The following is a 14535-nucleotide window of genomic DNA, read 5'->3' on the forward strand; positions in this document are numbered from 1 at the left end:
AGTTCTTACGCTGATACACTATAGCCGTTTTCCCACATGCGTACCGGAAAATTACCTGTAAGTCAATATCGGACATTTCCCTTCACACTTCGGCTCGCGCATGTGGGAATCTATCAGCGAATTTGCCTGTATGTTGGGGGGCGGGGCGGCACTACAGAGCGGGTGGGGAGTGACGTGTCGGCAAAACTCCGAATGGTGAAATAAGTTTGCTTGTTTATCCGTTCACCTGTGTCGCGTTGAAGCACTTTTTACAGACTGGCTTCGTTTGATGTGTCCGGGCTTGCCTTCGCTGTCGGCAACGTAAGCAAAATACTTCCACATTTCGCTTCGTGCATTTGCTTCGTCTGTGTCCCTGTCGGGCTGTCACTGAAGGAGGAGGACGAGGAGGCAGCAGAGAGGAGAGAGGGGAAAATCAGCACACCCACACATGAAGCTGACATAGGCTACTGCTCTTATTATCACAAGATAATTTCGCCAGTTTGCTTTAATGTGCGCGAATGATTAGATTATGCCCGCTGGAACATTAAGCAACGTGTGTACACCTCGGCCATGAGAGTGTCGCGGGAAATGACTGGACCCGTTCTCTACTTGAGTCCGCTATCGCGCATACCGCTCTTCTGACTGGCTCCAAACTGGTGAAATCTCCGCGATGACGGGGTCGCGCTTATACCGGCACGACGACTTTCTCACATGCAGGCATTAGACCACGTTCCGGTCATTTTGCGGTACAAAGCGCATGTGGGAAAAGGGCTTATGTTACTGCATGCTGCAGAGCTCTCTCTGGGTCTGGGACACTTTCCGTCAGAGGGCTGGTTATGGGAGGGAACCGTTCACTTGGCCAGTCATATGCCAGTGATAGCTTCAGTCCTCTCCAATCAGTAATGACTTTGCGATCAGACAACACGGGAGACGCAGCCCATTTTTCAAACCGCTCTCTCATCGGTGCTACGACCTGTCACTCATTCAATTTCAACCCGCCTTCAAAACCAGCAGTGGCTGTTAACTGGCACAGACTCAGACAGCGATTCAACGTAATATTTGAGTCTGGGGAGAGACTATCTCCACGGTAACAGCAAGCCGGCCCCTCCCCCCAGCAAAAGTGTCGATCCCCTCCTTGGCTTTACTCCATCCGAGGAGCAACGGTTTGTTTTCTTCTGAGTTGACTGTAAAAACATCTCGCCCGAGTCCTACATTCAAAAAATAGCCACGGACCCTCGTACCTGTAGCTTCCCGCATCGGTTTGGACAGACAATGGCTCACCTCGCTCCTCTTTTCAGAGAATTGCTCCACTCCTCCTGATGGACCTCCCTCTCTAGCCAATCACAGTGCGCGACAAAATATGGCCGTGTCCGCGACATAACATTCACCAGGTAGGTGACACCAAAGTAAAGTGTGGAGAGACACTTTTTTCTGTCTCTTCTGACGTCATATCTGTCGAGAGACAGTTTCAAAAAGTGTCGAGACACGAAGCATAAATTGTTAAAGCTATTTTTGTTTATTACTTTATTGGTTCTTTCTTTCTTTCTTTCTTTCTTTCTTTCTTTCTTTCTTTCTTTCTTTCTTTCTTTCTTTGTTGATACATTCAGTCATTGGATGACTTATCCAATTATTTAGTCAGTCAGTTAGTAAATCAGTCATTTAATTAGCAAGCCAGTGAGTTATTTAATTAGTAAGCAGTTCAGTCTGTTATTTAATTAGCCAGTTAATTAGTCAGTCAGTTCATTAGTCAGTCAATTCTATATTTAATTCCTCTCTTCATCCCTGTAGTACTTGGACAATCAGACAATATTGGCTCAGCTGTCGGTTGAAACAATATCTAGGTCATAAATCACAGCTCGGCGGGCTCACTCTCCCATACTTTGAAAAGCCCTGACACACGCATCATCCATTATCTCATATAAATCCAATATCACAGCCTCTCTATTGAGTCACACATTGGACCTCACATTGCCTTTTAAACACCTTGCCATCTTTTCTTTTCTTTTCTTTTCTTTTCTTTTCTTTTCTTTTCTTTTCTTTTCTTTTCTCTTTTCTTTTCTCTTTTCTTTTCTTTTCTTTTCTTTTTTGTTGTTTGTTCTCTCTTGTTTTTGTTTATATTGTATGTTTTTGTTTTATTTGTTGTTGTTAATGTTGGTTTAATTTCTGAGGTAAGAGACCTTGCATGAGCCCATTTGGGTTTCCTGTCTCTTACCTGCACAATATTTTCATACACTTGTATCTTTTGTTGTTCCTAATTTCATGTGCAAAAATTTAAATATAATAATAATAATAATAATAATAATAATAATAATAATAATAATAATAATAATAATAATAATAATAATAATAATAATAATAATAATAATAATAATAATAATAATAACAACACAATGGATCTCTAGTCTATCACCTTAACCACACATACCATCCATATGGCCCAGACCTAGTCCGACCCTCCCTCGGCAGCACATTAACCCTCATCTCGGTGTCGCCTGACCAGACGGAGGTCCGGTGTTCGTGGCGGAGCCACGTGCGGTGGCCGTGGTGGATGGTGAGGTGGTTCCCCCGGCGGCGGTCCGGCTGGTGGAGCTGGCCTGTGGCAGGGAGCACAGCCTGGCTCTGTCGGCCCAGAACGAGCTGTGGGCCTGGGGCAGTGGCTGCCAGCTCGGCCTGGTCACCAGCTCCTTCCCCGTGTGGAGGCCGCAGAAGGTAAGATTGCGTCAGAATGAAATTCAGCCTTCAAATCAAAAAGCCATAATGTATTTGAGTCCCATCCTGCCCATCGAATGCATCAGAAACCGGGAAATAAGACTGTGTGTGTGTGTGTGGTGTGTGTGTGTGTGTGTGTGTGTGTGTGTGTGTGTGTGTGTGTGTGCGTGTGCGTGTGCGTGCGTGCGTGCGTGCGTGCGTGCGTGCGTGCGTGTGCGCGCGCGTGCGTGTGTGTGATTCCATCACATTAACCAGCAGATTTTCACTTTCTTAGGTGGAACACTTGGCAGGCAGACATGTGATCCAGGTAAGATTTTCTTTATTAAAAAAATAGAGCATGCACATTCACTCCTCAGTTAGCAGGTGCAGGACAAACAAAACAGCAACAGGTCAACAGGTGGAAGGGGGAGTCCACACACTGCGTAGAGACTTGCTCCCAGTAGATTTATTGTATTTTTAGATTTCCTTTAATGACACATCACATACACTCTAGTAATAGCCAGTAGTCAATTACGGTAAAAGCTGGGTCTCCAATAATGGCCGGGTTCATGGTCAACACAAACAAACAACATGGGCGTTTAATTTTATTAACAGCATAATGCAGTAACAAAAATTTAACAGTAACTTATTCTAGAAGAGCTGCACTATTCAATTATTTTATCCCCATTCAACTTAGCAGCCGCTCAGCCTTTGGAAGTCTCTGGAGCATAATGTTGTTGATTACCGGAATTATCGGTAATACATTGGAGTAACAAAAAAACAACAACAACAACAAAAACTACGTAACAAGCCCCCAACAGAAGCAGATCAGAAAAGAAGGAGGCTTCGTACTAAAATAAAGGGAATTTGAAATAAAGGTCTGTCTCTAATATAAACCTTCTTCCAATAAAGGCCTGGTACCCTCTGCAGTTGAGGCAAACAAAGGGCCGATATTGGAATTTGCATTGGAATTTGAAATAGGTATATAACATTGTGATGTGTTCCCTGCAGGTGGCTTGTGGCAGCTACCACAGCCTGGCCCTGGTCCACAGCTTACCTCCTCACAACTACAATACCCAGAATCCCCCTGAGCAGAGTGGGCATGGCAAGTCACCTCACTACTCGGCAACAGAGAGGGAGGAGGAGTCTGTTGCCATTGACGACGGCCACTACTGTCCTCTGGGGGTGGAGCTAGCCGAGGTCACACCAGGGAAGGTCTGGAACCAGTTTGTAGTTTTTATTCCCAGTGGGTGGACTGTCTCACCGTCTGCACTGTCTCACCCTCTGGTCTGTCTGCCCCTCTGCCTGTCTGTAGCTCTGTCCCTGGAGGAGCAGCCCCAGACGGAGGCTCCTGGCTGGGGGGAAGTCGGCCAGTAGCAGCCCGGGTCCTGGAGCCGGTCCAGCTGCATGTTCTGAGGAGGGCAAATCCAGCACCATACAGTACAGCATTACACCACACCGTTAACATTATAGACGGTTTTTACGGAAATGTGTTGCTAAGGGGACCATTTAAACCTAGCTTTGTGTCCTGTGTGCAATACTAATAATCTCTTAATACTTTCACTTTTTGGTTACTATTTTCATCTCTCCCTCTCTCTCTCTCTCTCTCTCTCTCTCTCTCTCTCTCTCTCTCTCTCTCTCCTCCACCAATTAGGGCCCAGCTTGAGCCTGATGGACAGGCTGACCAGACAGACGGCAGTCCTAAGTCCTGCTCCCTGGCAGGCTGGAGAGCCAATAAGAACTCAAGCTTCCCTGATGAGATGGAGCTGCAGGATTTCCTCCAGAGACTCTCTGGCCACTCACTGGAGGAGCAGAATGTCAAGCACACCACGGGGATGGGAGATACCAACTCACTAGCCAGTCACACGTCAGGTCAGTGACCCGTCTGACTTTGATCCTTTCATAGACCATATAAAAATATGGACATAGCCACCGAGTTTGGGCATTTTGACTGTTACCATCTTGTTCTTTTTTAGCCAAAAGCAGCTTGCTTCTTGCTGCTAGCTTATTGGTCTGTGATCATCGACCTACTCGATCACTGGACAGGCCCTGTACAGGACCTATCAATCATGCCCCAAAACTTAGTCTGGTTTATCGTCAATTTTACTCTAAAGGGGAACATAATTTACAAAATGATAAAGGGGCGAGTTATATAAAAATTCACCCCTCCTACAGTTGTCATGAATGGTGAAATTAGCTATAGGCGCGGTGTCTTAAAATGTCTTAAATTCACAATTCTCAATAAAAGCCGTTAAAATGTCTTGAGAGACTAGATGGAGCAATATGTGAAATGCGTTGATTGCTCCTTGCTTTTTTAATGTATTCTATTAATAAAAAGAACTGTCATGCCTGATATCCTGGTGTGTGCTGGATTATAAATGTTATCATAGGCCACACCGAAAGTTCAATTTTTTTTTAAATTTAAATCAAAGGGGTTCCAACTCTGTTTCTCTATCAACCAAGGGGTCCTTGGGCTGAAAATGTTTGAAGACCCCTGACCTAATTATTACCTCTTTAATATCACAATATTACCCCCTATTACCATGTCATTACCGAGCTGTAATGTAAAGTGCTACCATAAGTTCTCTCTTTGATACGGCTCCCTCTGCTGCGCAGATACCGCTCTCACATCGGCTCGCTGCTGGCCTGTTTAGTAAGAGCTGTTTGTTGCATCCATCGTCACGTCATGACAGTGCTTAGTCAAAGTTTATTAATATTGTCCAATTTGCCCCAAATCACACAGAGAGAGAGAGAGAGAGAGAGAGAGAGAGAGAGAGAGAGAGAGAGAGAGAGAGAGAGAGAGAGAGAGAGAGAGAGAGAGAGAGAGAATTTTCCTCCCCTGTCCATCCCTAACTGTTGTCTTCTCTTTTCTTCTCTCTCTCCATTTTTCTCTGCAGATGACAGCTGTCTTTCCTCAGTACCAGAACCTTCCATGGATCCTTTAGGATCCAGTTATGAAGACGACTTGCCAGTTAAGAGACAAAACAACCAGTAAGACCCAGTTCAGTTAAAACCTGAACACTGTTTTGTTGATCTTAGTGAAATTATTTAGTTTAAGTTTAATTGAGTAGATCCAGAATTGTGTAGAATTAGAAAATGGGAATGTTTATACATGTGGGAACGGAACTATCTATAATGTACATTTCAACCCTATTGAGATGAGATGAGATGCACTTTATTGTCCCCTGGGGGAAATTTGTCTTGGGCTGTTACGCCCCAAGTCTAGGGTTAGGACCGTAACATGAAATGCACAGAAACAGTAACAAATTTGCAACAAAAAAATGTTTATTGCTCAAAAATGGAAAAAGGAGGAACGAGGAACGAGGATGCTCTGCCTAACAAAGAAATCTGGTCCAGCAGGCCGCCGCCTTCACCAATACCTGATGTTAACCCCCTGGCCGGCACTGCTGTTCCCTAACACAATGGGTAGCGTCTCGTTCCTGCAACACACACGAAAACAAACATGATTTAGAAACAAAAACCAAAATGCACAAAGAAAAACAATTGAATGACAATGTGTAAGTGCGCGGATGAGAGGGTACAGGTCTCACACTCCAGTACCACTCTGCTGTCATGTTGGAATGAGTCCCCTAATGTAGGCAGACAGACAGGGCTGCTATCCAATCAGCAACTGTTGCATGTAATCAGTCCACTCAAATCTCCAACCAGCTGCACCTGGGAAAGACTGAGCCAAAGACACTGTCGACAACAAGATAAACACCCGCAACCAGGAAGTATGTCACGGAAATAGCTAATGTGCCCGTCCGACGAGGAAAATGGACCGGACTCTCAGTCCATTGACGAGTCTACATATAAACTATATAATTCACAAAGAAAAGAAGAAAAACAAACGACACAGTCGTAACATGGGCAAAAAGTGCATATAGAGAGTGCAAGTTAATCAGTAAAAGTCGACAGTTACCGTAGTGGATGTTGAGAACTTTTTAGATTACAACAGACAGGGAATCTGTGTAGTCCTTTTTGTGGATCTTCTTATTTTGTCACTTTCCACTTCATTGTTTCTGTTGTCATTTAGGCCCTGTGCAGACCTGGTATTACCATGCGTCTTGGGTGTTCTGAACACAGCTGGACTACTCTAAGTACAGGTGTGAATGCACCCAAGACCCATTGAGGATGCATTATATATACATTATAATGCCAGTGTGGACTGATGTACTTAGAGCTGTCCAGTTGTGATCCAATCACCTAAGATGCATTAGTTAATACCAGGTCTGAACAGGGTCGTTGATTCTGTTATTTAACCGTATCGTGTATTTGTGTGTCACGATTTTTGTGTTGTTTTCTCTCCATCCTGCAGTAGCGGCAGTGTGGCTGGATGCTCCTCCTCCTCCTCTCTGGTGTGCGTGGAGGAGGTGCGTGTCTGTCTGCAGGAGGCGCTGCAGGGAAAGAAGAGCTCCAGTCTGACAGATATAAACCAGGAGGAGGCAGGAGGAGGGCGCAGGAGACGCTCACTGCCGGGAACACCGCCCCGCCACGGTACGAGAACACTGCTTCTCTTCAGTTCATCAATACCCAAAAATCAAGTAATGCCAACTTCCACCCAACCCCCTCTAGGTCAAAGCACACCAGGGGCTCAACTTGTGACGTTTGTTTTCAATTTTTGAGGCAATTTTCAAGCTGCATAATATGCATTTTTTTTTTTTTTTTTTTTTTTTACATATAAATAAAGGACTTTAGATATGGTAGCTTGAATTATTCAAAGAAGCCAGAGGCTGCAATCACTATTTCACAGTGGGGGAAATGCATTTATCACAATGTAATTCCCCCACACAGATTCTGCAAAACTGCACAGAAAAAATATCAGTGTAATTTGTATTTGAACCAAATGCTTTCAGATATCGTTTCAATATAATAAATGAGAGAAATATTGCAATATGATGTTTAGACCATTTTCCAAGCCCTGTTAATTTTTTGTTTGACCAATTATATATCATGGAAAAAAAGTAGAAAGGTTATAGATAGAAATGGATAGCCACACTGAGTGGCACGTGATTTAGAGGGAAACTGGTGATCTGCAAACACAGCAAAACTAACTTCTTCTTTTACAGTTTTGCTGGCAGCTTCTAAGCTGCAGAACTGACAGTGTTCATAATGAAACTAAAGTAGACTACACTCATCACAGATATGGACATCTGTTTTTAGTTTAGATTTCTCAACAAAGTATTATAATTTGATATCAAAGGGACATTAAGTAATCTGTGTCGTTTATTGATTACTAGGAGTTACAACAACTTGGACAGAGCTTTTCTCCACCTACACGAGCCGGATATGTTGGAAACAAATCCAACTTCTATGTTTTCTCCTGTCTGTCTTCTTGACAACTGGAATATGTATTCTTTGCAAGCTATTTATGATTTTTCTTGTCATACTGTCATCATATCTTACAGTAGAAAACATTCAATTTAACTATTTGAGGGACAACCAGTGTTGGCCAGATGGCTAATTTTCAACTGCTGACCCTTGGAACTCACAAACAACATGCAAATGCCACCCAGAAAGGACCTGGGACAGACGGGGGTTTGAACCCAGGACCTTCTTGCTGTGAGGCAGCAGTGCTAACCACTGAGCCACCATGCCTTATTTGACTCTTGATTTCTAACTCCTAAAAATGAAATGATGATTTGGTGACAATGCAGCTGTGTATGATATACTGTATACCCTCCTTCCAAATTGATGCAGATTTGTGTTTCTTCTGAGTCACAAATCTCTCTCTACTGCAAATAAAGGTTAAAATATGCCCCTAAAACTTTAAAAAATAAAATAAAGATAACAGTGTGAGCAGTATTTTAACATTGTCTATCTCTCCCATGCAGGCTCCCCGGGGCGGCAGCGGCGGCGGCGGCCCCCTGGCTGCAGGTGGTCCCCGAGGCCTCGGGCCCCCACTGCGGCTGCAGTCGAGGCTGCAGACGGGCTGCCGAGCCTGGGCACAGAGGTGTGGAGCTGGGGCAGAGGGGCTGAGGGGCAGCTCGGCCATGGAGACCAGCTAGCCAGGTTCGCTTTAGTTCGCCAGCGGGTTCAGTAGCTGAATGTGTAGGAGGTGGCTGGGTTTGGGGTTCAATTCCAACTGGGGGAAGTAGGTTTGGGCTGATATTTGGTAATATTGAATATTTGTTTTCTGCTGTATCAAATTTAACTTTTACAGAAAATAATGTTGTAGACTCTGTAGACTCAACTGTGTGTGTATATATGTGTGTGTGTGTGTGTGTGTGTGTGTGTGTGTGTGTGTGTGTGTGTGTGTGTGTGTGTGTGTGTGTGTGTGTGTGTGTGTGTGTGTTTTTAGACTCCAGCCCCTGTGTATTAAGAGTTTGACAGGAGAGGAAGTGATCAAAGTCGCCGCAGGTTCCCACCATTCACTGGCTCTTACTGCTCAGTGCCAGGTAGCGCACACACGCACACACGCGCACGCACATGCACACACACACACACACACACACACACACACACACACACACACGCACACGCACACGCACACGCACACACACACACACACACACACACACACACACACACAACCAAATCACACATCAGCTTCTGTTAAATAAATTACATTCTTTCAATATTGCTCAATCAGCAGTTAACATGCTATCATCTTATCTCTCTGAAAGAAGCCAGCTGGTCTGTATAGAACAATTTAAATCCCCACAGACTCCATGTAACATTGGGGTTCCTCAGGGGTCAATATTACATGCAAACCATCTTTCTTTAAATGTTGAAAAAAAATGCTTGTATTTTAAATTCCCGCACAGAAGGTTACCAGTGTATCAAAAATATATATCTCTCTGCCTCTAGCCCATATGTATGTAAATGCAGTCATACTCTCAAACATCTCATATTGCCTACCTATCTGGTGTCTGACGGCAAATGACACTTTCAAATCTGTTAGGCGACTTTACAATCGTGCCAATAGAGCGGAACAGTCGCATGTGACGTCTCTTGCCCCGGAAGTGAGTTTCCCATTCATTTTCTTCATAGACATTTTGAAAAATCCGTATACGGGTTTTAAGTCTGGAAACAAGCCAACCCGTGACCTACTGAATCGTGAGTGACCATAAAACATTGTTTTTGCTCCAAGTGAAATGTTTTATGGTCACTCATGATTCAGTAGGTCACAGGGTTGGCTTGGGTTCCAGACTTAAATGTCGATGGAGGAAAATGAATGGGAAGCTCACTTCGAGGGCAAGAGACGCCGCGTGACAGTTCAGCTCTATAAGATCTGTGTAAACTTACAATATCATTTGCACCACTGTATGACAGGAACCCTCTGAAAGCCAGCATTTTTGCTGAGTAGGGCTCATGTATTAAAGTATTCTAATTACCTTTATGGTGTTATGGTGTGTGAAGCTGAAACACACACACACTTTCTCTCTCTCTCTCACACACGCACGCACACGCACACACACACACACACACACACACACACACACACACACACTGTGTGTGACTGCCACTGTGTATTGCAGGTGTTTTCGTGGGGCAGCAACATGTGCGGACAGCTTGGTCACGTCAACAGTCCTGTTACGGTTCCTCAACAGGCCAAGGTACTGCAGCATACTCACTCACTTATCCAAGAAATAACAGACCTCAGCATGCCTTAAGCTTGGTTTATACTCGCGGGGGAGGAGCGAGGGGCGCAAGCGTCAAGTGACGTCAATGTGTTGGGCGCGACCTCCGTAGGCCTTTTCTCCAAACATGGACGCTTTCGAGCCACTGAGCCCTGAACACTGAGCTGTGTTTTCACTGTCAATGTGGTAGGCTAAACTTTGATTTGCAACTGTTCGTTTTTAGTCATTTCACCAAGTAAATGTGTTGTGTTGAGAGCATGTTTGAGAGAGATTAAAAGCAGCACAGAGTAGGCTATCAGGGATGAGAACTGAAACGGCTATTCAGGAAAAACAAGTTCAGCGATTCATTCATGTGCTGATATACGGTCGTTTGAGAGTGAAAGCGCACTCAGTACTGCACATAATAGCGTTTCATTGCGACTTTTCACGGGCTGTTCCCACTATTACCATTGTACAATGTAAATGCTGATCACTTGGCTGCCATTGCTGCACGATTTGGGGGAAAGGTGCGATTAGCGATTATGGTGGACAATATTGCGATTTGCGATTGTGATTGCAATATAATAAACAAATGGTATCTAGAGATGTGCCGGCATGAGTTTTTGACGGTATGATAACCTTGGACAAAAATACCACGGTTTCACGTATCACAGACTAAAATACATGAAATATATTACAATTTAAAATATATTAAAACTAAATAAATAAAACAATTTGAAATAAAATTATCTTTACAAAAAAATAAAACATTTTGAGACATTTGCCTGTCCCAAACATGTAAAAAATAAACACCAGAAAAATAGAAACTGCACTGTGTTACAGCACATAGAAGATGGCTCAGACTGCAAAGTTAGTTACATGTCTGTCCAGTAATACAATGAGTAGCAAAATGCGAGCACACTCGGAGAGTGAAGAAAGAGGTCCGGTGCACGGCACGGGTACAAATTTAAACAAGAAAAAGCCAGCACTCAAAAAAGTCCTTTTGAATATTTAATTTACCTCAGTCAGGATAGAACGGCACATACATGTTTCGGCCTGACGGCCTTCTTCAGTGTGGTGCAGTACAAGGCGGAGATGACGTTTATAAAGCATCACACCGGAAACAGCATCATTCATGTAAGATTACAATACACAATTAAATAAACCGGGTAAATGCACTCAAAACAGACGGGGAGAAGCTAGATAAAGATCAGTCAATATCAAACCTCATTGATAAATAGAAAACAAGGAAATATATTACAAACCTAATTGCAACACAGAGCAGTGGTGTTCGAGATACAACGTGGTGATAAATACACCAAGGTCAGGCAACACACCAAGATCACACAATTCAAGCTATCAAATAAACGATAGTGTAAAAGTTAAAATTAAAGAAAAAAGCAAAAAGCAAAATTACAGAAAGCAACCCAATAACAGTTCCTCATTCATACCTCTAGGGTGTTCTGTCTGTAAGGTGTGTATCCAATAAGCCTCTCTTTGTAAAAGAGTACGATCCCTGTCACCCCCTCTCTCAGTAATACAATGATACACCCTGTTTATTTCTTTTGTAGTGACAGATGGTCTTAAATGCCACACTCACGTGACGCTTCTTGAGAGAGAGGTGAGGTAACGTGCATCTGCAGACTTTATCGAGGGACCATGAAGGCGTCATGTGACAGGCTAGTTAAAAGTCTGGATGTGCTGCTGCAAGCAGCAGCTGCGACAGTGTTTTCTCTGCTATCAACCTTGTTAATCTCGCTATATTCTTCATCACAGTGGGTCATTACCCACTGTGCACTTAATCGTGCACTAGTTCTGTATACTGTAAGCACCTGCAGCTCTCTCCTTATTTTACTGACGTTCTCACTAATCACACGGCTGTTTACATGCGTTTCTGAACAGCTAGCTAGTTATTAGCATAGCTCGCTGTTAACGATCATGGATGTTCTCTCTCTCCCTCTCGGTAAGATGTAACCTTGCTGCGCATAACATTACTTATTTGCGGGAGTGCATGGGAGAAGTCTCCCGCTAGTGTTGATGCCCAGTGTGATGGCAGAGAAGCGTGTAATTGCTGCGTTGCGTGTAACGTTTAGAGGCACACACACACACACTCAAAAAGACGTGAAAATAATGATAATAATCGCACACTTTTGCGGTTATGTAATCGCACGTGCTGACATCGCGATTGCGATTGCGATTAGATTAATCGTGCAGCACTAATTCTGAGTATAAAAGCATTTGCCCCAGTGCGAGGTCCGCACGTGACTCGCGGAGCTCCACCTCGCGGAGCCTTACTCGAGTATAATGAGCCCTTTAGGTGTTCAGTCAAATTTGAACAATGAGGAAAGTGTGAAGTGGCGGCAACACTCATCCATTCACATGGTGAAAAGCTTCCACCTTCCCAACCACATTCAGCCCAGTGTTTGTGTGCGGCACAAGGTGTAGCTACTTTGATTGGAAATCAACAAGACAAGGAGAACTAGTTGACAGTGGAGTGATATGACTAGATATCCTGTTATCCAAGAAGTAACAGACCTCAGCATGCTTAGGTGTCCAGTCAGAATAGAACGTCAAGGAAAGTGTGAAGTGCCAGCTACAATCATCCATTCACAGGGTGAGCATCAAAGAATATGGAATCCAAGTTATTTGATATAAGTTACATTTGATTAACATGTGTTAGCCTGCTTTGCACCGGCTGGAGTTTGAAAAGGTCACTGCATTGGCCGGGAATCGAACCCGGGCCTCCCGCGTGGCAGGCGAGAATCCTACCACTGGACCACCAATGCTTTTCTTACAGTGTATTTCTGACCCTTGAAAAATTATTATCAGGCAGCGCATGCATAGCCACTTACCTGCGCCAATTAAAGGTGCCACAATTAAGGCACCGTTTGGATCTGTGTGAATGTTTCCTACTAGAGTCAGGATGGCCGAGCGGTCTAAGGCGCTGCGTTCAGGTCGCAGTCTCCCCTGGAGGCGTCGGTTCAAATCCCACTTCTGACATGAGACGTTTTGGACCGCAGTTGGATCAGGTCATGTACCACAAGGATGAATCCAGAAGGACATTCTCACAGAATCGTCCACCATGCAAGCAGCAGTACTCTGAACAAGTGTCATTAGGGAAAGCTTCCACCTTCCCAACCACATTCAGCCCAGTGTTTGTGTGCGGCACAAGGTGCAGCTACTTTGATTGGAAATCAACAAGACAAGGAGAACTAGTTGACAGTGGAGTGATATGACTAGATATCCTGTTATCCAAGAAGTAACAGACCTCAGCATGCTTAGGTGTCCAGTCAGAATAGAACGTCAAGGAAAGTGTGAAGTGCCAGCTACAATCATCCATTCACAGGGTGAGCATCAAACAATATTATGGAATCCAAGTTGCTGCATTTGATTAACCTGTTTGCCTGCCTTGCACCGGCTGGATTTTGAAAAGGTCACTGCATTGGCCGGGAATCGAACCCGGGCCTCCCGCGTGGCAGGCAAGAATCCTACCACTGGACCACCAATGCTTTTCTTACAGTGTATTTCTGACTCTTGAAAATTTACCATCAGGCAGCGCATGCATCGCCACTTACCTGCGCCAATTAAAGGTGCCACAATTAAGGCACCGTTTGGATCTGTGTGAATGTCTTCTACTAGATTCAGGATGGCCGAGCGGTCTAACGCCGGGATTCCACTGGTTGCATTTGCGTTGCGTTGCGGCTGTGCTCTGGTTTTGCTCCGTGCTCTGTGCTCCGCCAACACTCACCGGCTGCGTGCAGAGCACGTCACAGCTCCGCTCCGCCAGACAGCTGGAGTGACGAAACCGACAAGTTCTCGCGGTGAAATCGCGCGAGACAATTTGTATGTGGGATAAATACAACAACAAACAGGCAGAAGATCATTGTTCCTTCCCAACTGGAGAAGCAGAGGAGGGGTGGACTTGCTTGCTGTTGTCCTTGTAAAAAAGGATGTGTCGTGTCATATATTATTTTGTGGTTTTCCACTTCAATGATGGACTTTTCCTCATCCATGTTTGTCCTCTGGCTTGATGTTGAATGCTGTAAGCACCTCTGCCCTGTTGACTCCATGCCTGGCTCCGCCCAACTGGGCTTTGCTCCGACATCCGTGAAAAATAGAAGCCTTGCGTATCTGCTTCGGAGATCTCCGGATCGTCGGAGCTGGGACGGAGTAGACGCAGCGGAGTAGGTGGGAGTTGACACATTGATTAGAGTGGAAACGTATCGGCTCCGAAGCCGTACCGCAGCGCAGACGGACCGAACACGGACTCAGTGGAATGTGGCCGTAAGGCGCTGCGTTCAGGTCG

The 14535-nt window shown here is 44.6% G+C and overlaps 1 protein-coding gene across 1 annotated transcript in view; it reads left to right on the forward strand.

The window, feature by feature from the left end:
• LOC310780465 (alsin-like) overlaps positions 1-14535 on the forward strand; it is a gene marked incomplete at its 5' end in the record, with an annotated part of 44198 nt that overhangs the window by 2481 nt on the left and 27182 nt on the right. The window contains 10 exons of the mRNA XM_083641044.1: positions 2486-2688; positions 2963-2995; positions 3679-3882; positions 3983-4107; positions 4322-4539; positions 5565-5658; positions 6986-7164; positions 8502-8679; positions 8969-9065; positions 10149-10226. Of these exons, the coding sequence (XP_083497170.1) occupies positions 2486-2688; positions 2963-2995; positions 3679-3882; positions 3983-4107; positions 4322-4539; positions 5565-5658; positions 6986-7164; positions 8502-8679; positions 8969-9065; positions 10149-10226 (1409 nt within the window). The remainder of the gene's footprint in view (positions 1-2485; positions 2689-2962; positions 2996-3678; positions 3883-3982; positions 4108-4321; positions 4540-5564; positions 5659-6985; positions 7165-8501; positions 8680-8968; positions 9066-10148; positions 10227-14535) is intronic.

Source organism: Poromitra crassiceps (genome assembly GCF_964638095.1).
Source record: "Poromitra crassiceps genome assembly, chromosome: 8".
NCBI lineage: Eukaryota > Metazoa > Chordata > Actinopteri > Beryciformes > Melamphaidae > Poromitra > Poromitra crassiceps.